Source organism: Meleagris gallopavo, chromosome Z (genome assembly GCF_000146605.3).
Source record: "Meleagris gallopavo isolate NT-WF06-2002-E0010 breed Aviagen turkey brand Nicholas breeding stock chromosome Z, Turkey_5.1, whole genome shotgun sequence".
In the NCBI taxonomy this organism is placed as follows: Eukaryota; Metazoa; Chordata; class Aves; order Galliformes; family Phasianidae; genus Meleagris; species Meleagris gallopavo.
The window spans coordinates 26,119,922-26,127,333 of record NC_015041.2 but is presented as its reverse complement, the minus strand read 5'-3'; the positions used below and the strand labels follow the sequence as shown (position 1 = coordinate 26,127,333).

General features: G+C 35.0%; 1 protein-coding gene across 1 annotated transcript in view; it reads right to left on the bottom strand.

The window, feature by feature from the left end:
- Window positions 1–7,412, bottom strand: part of UHRF2 (ubiquitin like with PHD and ring finger domains 2) — an 86,249-nt gene that overhangs the window by 64,884 nt on the left and 13,953 nt on the right. The window contains exon 4 of the mRNA XM_010725641.2: window positions 121–363. Coding sequence (XP_010723943.1) covers window positions 121–363 — 243 coding nt within the window. The remainder of the gene's footprint in view (window positions 1–120; window positions 364–7,412) is intronic.

The window sequence follows — 7,412 nt, the reverse complement described above, 5'->3', positions numbered from 1 at the left end:
ACATATATATATATATATTTACATGTACACATATCTATAAATGATTTTAAAAAAAACCTAAACAATAAAACTAAACCTGAAAGTAAAAGATAAGTTTTCAGCTTTTAAAGCCTTACATACCTTGTACAATCCTATGCCAGGATCAATGAGAAATGAGCGAGATGATGTAGATGGCTGACTAGGTGATCCACTACTTGTTTTTTTTACTTTGTTCTTACAGTTAGAAATAGAACAGGGATTGACTTCTCCATCTTGATCAGTCACAGAAGCAGTGGCAGGAGCTTCAGATTCAGAACGTATCAAAAGCTGAACAATGTCATTGAGTCCAACATTGTAGTCAAATAACGTGTGTCCATCTTCTAGCTGTCAAAAGAAAACTATAGTTGTAAAATTCTACCTTGAGGTAAGTAACTAGTTTACAAATCTTTCTTTCATAGACAATAATTACACCATTAGACCATAAATTTGTGTCAGTTATTAAAGAGAGAAGTCAACTACTTCAGGTAAATAAAAGCCTGTGTCTTGAGTAAATGCTGCGAGCGTAAAATTAGGAATAGACATTTTTACAGACTTTGGATCTTCTTTTTACAGAAGAAAAAAAAAGCAGGAAGGATGAAAAAGCAGAAAAGACAGAACTAGGAAGGAATTCTCAATCTTCTCACTAGCAGTCTTCTATTACATTAAAATGATCTCAGGACGGACAAAAGAGGAGTGAAAGTTTATTCCTCTGCCTCTTCAAGGCAAAAAAAACACCCATACAGAAGGATGAAGAGACAAAGGTTGTACTCAAGAAATAAGTCAGTTTTCCTTCCACAATGGTAAGACCTGTGTAAAAAATAAAAAAATATATAATCATCAATTACTCTCCTTACTCCTGTTAACTACTACACCCACAGTGCACTGCAGTTACCAACAGATGAAAAAAGCAGAGTGCACTGAAGTCACAAATGAGACTCCAGATGTTTGGTTCATTGTTTGGTTACATAGTAGCCTAAAGCAAGCAGAACTAAATACAGTAAGGCTACTGATTATTCTTTGTTGTACCCTCAACAGAACAACTGTTCCACGTCTGACAACTACAGGAACTACCCATGTTCAACTGGAAGTTTTCAAAACCAGTTAGTCAAAAAGTGTACTGAAGATCTTGATAATATGCCCCATCAGTTTCAAATATTAAACAAATTGAAATCTCAAGTATTCTTCTACAGGTGACCGCCAACACTGACTCAAGTACCCAGAGCCCTAGAGTTGCACTCCGAGTAGCAAGCTACTTACACAAATTCAGCTAACCTTTCTCCTCCCACCATGTTGCAGAACGCCACACCTCTGAAAAGTCTTGAACACACAGGATACAAGAGTTCTTGCAGCTCTATGACAATCCATATTTGTGAGCTTTTCATACTACCAGAAGTCTGTATTATTACTGTTAAGGTTATTAAAGTTTACAAAAAAATGGGGATTCTTGCATTCAAAATATATATAAACCCAAAACAAATATAAATAATTACCTTGCAATAATACATTTGATGAGGGAAAAATGATACATATTTTAATGAATTTCTGGAGCTGCTTCTTCACATTATTCTAAGCTCATTTTGAAGACTCAATCCTCCTGCAAACAATTTGTTTTTGAAATGTCTTATAAAATTTCACCCTACATTTTAAAGAAAATTCAGCAGTAGTTCCAGAAACTAGACCACTACTGAAATAACAAATCAGATATTACTGAGACAACATAACTTTTGCTTTATCTTGTCTATTCCAGCTAGACTGGACAATCTCTATTAGATGTTCCAGAGCACAATTTCCAGAATCCTATGGAATAAGGAAAGCTTCTGGCAACTAGTAAGGTGATGTGTAAAGTACTTTGCTTCTGGTAGACTGGAAATATATAGGTAACATACAAGTGGAAACAAATAAACACCATTATTGATCTCTTTTTAGAACACAGCATGTATTTGCTGACAGAAAATAAACAGTGCCCCAAAATATCTGAAGTCTAAAGCCAAGTCAGCGAAGAACTAAATCTGACCAGCTTGAATGTTCTACCATGATTAAGTAGTGTTAACAGTTGTCAAATGGTTTACAGGCTGGTTTGGCCCGGTTCCTTAACTAGCAGGGCAGAGGGATCTGCAGATCCGCGCCTCTGGAAAGGGGAAACAGGAGACCCAAAATAGTTAAAAACAGTGGCAATGATCTGAAGAGAAACAAACTAATTTACTAAATATGGTATCAAAATGCAAGATAATACACTATAATACAATATAACATAGCATAATTAGAATTGAAGCTAATAAATCAAATATAATGAGAAAGAGTGTTTGAGAGGTGAAAAAGCCTCACCATAACGCTGAGGTGAGATGCGCAGTGGAGTCAATCAGCAAGGAGGAGAGCTGAAGGAAAGAAGGGCATCAGGTGACCCTGCCAGGGGTTATATATGTCTCCTCTCTGAACACGAAGTGTTCTGGGGAATGTACTTCTCTCCTCTTCCAGACAGGTGCCCGGAACTGGAGCACTAACTCTTTAACTCTCAGTGCACTACATGATGTTATGATGTGGAATACCGATAAACAAAAATCATAAAACCATGACAAGCACAAAATTCAATGTCTAGTTATAACAACCTGATCTAGCTGCCAATCTCCCAGTTTGTTGCTGGAAAGTTGGGACAGATGACCTTTAATGGTCCCTTCCAACTCAAATGATTCAGTGATTCTATGAATTGTGATTTATTTATCAATTATTACTCAGATTAATTTATATATTCTGTCCACAAATTAGTTATGCCCATTAGCATGAGAAAGAGTTAAACAAAAGAGAATGCTTGAATTACAAGTAGTCTGTCTAGGAATACTCACTATGCTCAGAGGGTCACACAGACCTATGCCATGTCATGAATGAGAAGCCTTTTCCAATAACCCACACGCTAATTATCATACAAGGACTACTCACGTTCCTTAAAAAGAATCAAAGTAAGACCTGATTAACATAAATTAAATGGTCAGACTAATCCAGTGATTTCCGAGTCATTTATAATAAATTAGTATTCTGCCCTCAGTTTGTTTGGGTTTTTTCTTCATTTTTTTTAAAATCAGTTTTCTTTCCAGGAGTAGTTTATGACTATAGACTGATCTATGACTAGTGATGTCATGTTTAAATCTGAAAGCGAAGTAACAAAGATAAGATTACAGACTTCAAATGAGGCAGGATGAGGAGTTTGGTAAAGTGATAGTCAGGGAAAGAGCATCTGTTTGTACCATGAGCAAAAACATATTCCTAGAATATTAGCAAAGGTATAGATTTAGACCAAGTCAATGACTTGTAGTACTGCTTTATTCTGTGGACAAGGTTGTTCTGTCTTAACGAAACAAAAACTAATAAAATCAAGCTCAGGTAATCTGACTTACATTAATTTAACTAATGTGTGTATCTACAGGTTATACCTATACATATACCCATCATTATTGCATCACTGACAATTGAAAGCTTAAGAGTAATGAAGTTGGAAAACAATCAGCATTTAAAGAGCTCCATGCAACAACCAGAAGAATGAGAAATTGCAAGACAGTGCTTCTTGAATTACTCTTGACACTATTCTGATGTTAATATAACAAAAATCTTCGCTAATAAGGTCATATCCTCAGACCACTATAGCAAGAAAACAATAAGGTATGAAATCACTCTCCAGCATATCTGTCCAGTCAGACTGAAAATTTTAAAACCATCCCAGAACACAGTTTATCTTAGCAAAAAGAACCATCAGGAAAAAAAAAAAAAAAAGACCAAAAAAGGCCCCTCACTCCTCATATTCCCTGCAAACAATGATGCCCTATGTTATCAAAATTCATGGAAGCATTGCAGAATTGAATCCTCTCAGAAATATAAGTAATAACCCTCAGAAAAATTAAGTATCCAACATACGAAAGTAGAAAAACTTGTTCAAAAATATTATGGTTATTTGTTGGAATAGGTGCTGAACCAGTAATTCCACAGTCACCTTTGCAATATGCTCAGTTCTAAGAATACTTTTTGTATGAACATTCAAACAAACTCATCCCATTGTGATACATAAAAGTACTAACAGGAATCCCTGAAAATACATTTGCCTGGACAGCATGTTAAATGAAAACAAAGAAACATTACTTGTTTTTTTTTTTGTTATTTTTTTTGTTTGTTTGTTTTCTCCAATCACTGAGTGTTAAAGGACACTTCTTATTCTCACATTCATAAACACAAATGACAAAAGTAATCAGGTGAATACTAGACAGTCAAGCTATATCTCAATTTCTTAATGGGTCATTAAAGCCTGTACAAAAGCAAAAATAACTAAACAGCAATTTCATTTATGATTTTTTTTTTGCTAGCTCTTCTGACACAACAGCCATTAGAAGTATTACTTAGCGGCAGATGCCACTTTCAGTTTTCATTCTCTTCGTGACTGGCATGCTTCAGAAGCATTTAAGGTCTCATTCAATACTGTTTGAAATAATTTAAAGAGTCACCAAATAGCAGTTAGATTTATGGTACGTAGTAGCCCTCTTAAGATACTACAAATATCCGTAAGTAAGGAAACAGATTATATCCTTCAAATCTATTTTCCTAGTGTTAGAGACACTATCAATTTAAAATACTCTTCCGTAGAAGCTTGTTATAAATACTTAAAAGTAAGCCAACACTGTGCTTATGCTACTACACAAGAGTGGCTGTTACAATGCAATACTGGAATTGATACCTACCACCCCTGTTAGAACTATGTCCCGTAATATCAGGCCGTAAATAACATAAAAAGCATGTTGAAACTGCAATTAAACTTGAAATGATCATGCAGAGTGCAGTATGTCACACTGCTTCAAAAAGATGTCCAATAAGGAACTCATATCATTAACATTCATATCAATTAATACCATTAATTTGTCTGTAAGTACCAGCAGAATCACAACTTATTATGTGTTACACAACACACACAGAGAATTATGTGTTACACAACACACAACGCACACAGAGAAAAACACACACTAAGAAAGCACATAAACATTCTGGAACGCTGTTTTTATCTTAAAGTGTGACCCAAGCGGCTAAGCTCCTAGGTCGACTTAATCCAGTCACTCCACTTGGAAAACAAGATCTTTCATCATTCATAAAGGTGTGCTTTTGAGCATCTTCTGATGTTTTATTTTCCAAGAATTAGATCTAGCAATAAACTTGAAAGGAATATGGAATGCAGTAGAGCTCTTTAATTAAAGCAGTAAGTTGAAAAGTTAGGTGACATCAATCTTTTACACAGGTGTTACACACTCCCTACAAATTTCTTTAACAAGAAAAGCAGAAGAGTAAACAGTTTAACTTTGGATTAATTAATAGGCATTACCCAGAAGCCAAGTTAGTTTGAATAAATTAGAAAAACTTAAGACTTCCTCCGAGGTACTCATTAAAGGCAATTAAAGTGGACAATCAGCAACTGATATTTTCAGCCTGAAGACTGCTGTATGTACTTTGCTCTTCTTGTATACAAGGCTGCTGAAATTTTGAATTCCACTTAGTACTTTTACAGAGTGCTTCAAACACATCGCCAATCAGTTTCTAACAACAAAAAGCCCAACTAAAAAAATACAATTTGGAACATTGAGTTCTGAACTAATGGGACTATCTCAGGTCAAGAAAATTTCAGTAATCTTTAGTACAGCACAAACATTTAGCTTGCAAATCTCTGCCACTTGGATTTGCTTGTTCTTCCAAAGCTAAAAAATAAGCATGAACAATACTTTTAATCCAGATGGTGAACTATTCCCTATACCTGGATTATCTTGTATCTGAAGAAAATAAGATTCTGGGATATTTAAGTTCATGAAGTAGCCACATAAGGACTAAGACATTCTGACAGGTTTTTAAAATAACTGTCTATTGGCACTGTTTCTCCAAACAAAACAAAAAAAAGAATAGCTGTCTTAATAGCAATGAACATAAAAGCTAAACAAAAAGGAATTTACAGTAATTCCATTTGGTTGGCTATGCTTTATATTAACTGGAATGTTCAATGCATACTACTTTTAAGTTTTTTCAACTCCAGAAGATCCAGTTCTTCATCAAAAACTCTAGCTTCAATAGTCACTGCCTGAATCTTCAAAGATTCTACCAAAACTTAAACACTAATAATTTTTGTATGAGACTAATAGCTAACTGTACTACAGGTTTACTTTCCAAAAAACATTAATCTTTCTTGGAAAGAGATATCAATAGAACTCCAAGATGTCTTTATCGGGGCTTTATGTCCATCACTCTCTAACAGGCTCCTCAGCAAAAGCAAAGCCCATTTTAAGGTGGAGAATTTTCCAGTCAATAAGAAAAAAAAAAAAACTATTGCTCTGCCATGTTTATAGTCTGTTAACAATCTTAAGAGTAACGAAATCATAACAATACAAGTGGGTGAAATATTTGGACATGAAAGTTGCCTGACAGACTACAGATCCATACCCCACTAGTATACAAGATGGGCAGGCTATATTTTTTTTAAACAATAATTAAGCAAAATATGTTTTAAGAATACAGACCAAACCAGGCTCAGTTCTGTCGCTCTCGTTGCCAAGAGAATCACACTTCAAAGCAGTCTACAGGAAGAGGGCCATTATTCCGTGCATAAGTATAACTAAAATCACACCAGTATATTTACTGGTTTCCTATCAGAGCATACTCGTTTTTGATTGCTTATGTCTTTTAATGGAACAGCTAATTATCTGTTTTTTACCAAAGAAAAAGGTAGACATAATATTAGATGATATAAAAAGTTTTACTTATAGTCACTCATAACCTAGAAATATACCACAGTCCTATACGGATTCCCACAGTACTCAGCAGAAAGCACACTGCGAGTCCTCTGACAGAGGACAATACAGTGAAATTTCAAATATTTAAGAAAGTCTTTGAATCAAAATGTCAAACAGTTATCACCACACAAACAGTGTAAATACTGTTTGTTCAACTCCATACACAACAGAAAGTTTCAAATGCTAGAGAAGAGACAACCTAGGAAGACATTGCAGATTCCTGTTGATTATATTGTCTGTAACTGCACCTCAATCTCAGTAAACGCACCACGATGAACGTACATCTGTCACCTGGGAACTCAATCAACATGACTAACTTCTCCTCTTTTCCTACTAAAACTAAGCAGTGAAGTCTATAGCTTAAGGCTATAGCCTCCAATTAAAGGTTTTTATTAACACCGTTACTAAGAAATTGTATGCAGAGTGTACCAGTGGCACCACTACATTTTACCTTATGGTTTGGACCATAAGGTAAAAAAAAATCCAGTGTACAAGATTACTGTCAACATGAAAACAGTTGAAAGCTGCCAAAAGACACTTATCATGCCCTAGGTTGAAAAGGACCACAGTGATAATCTAGTTTCAACCTCC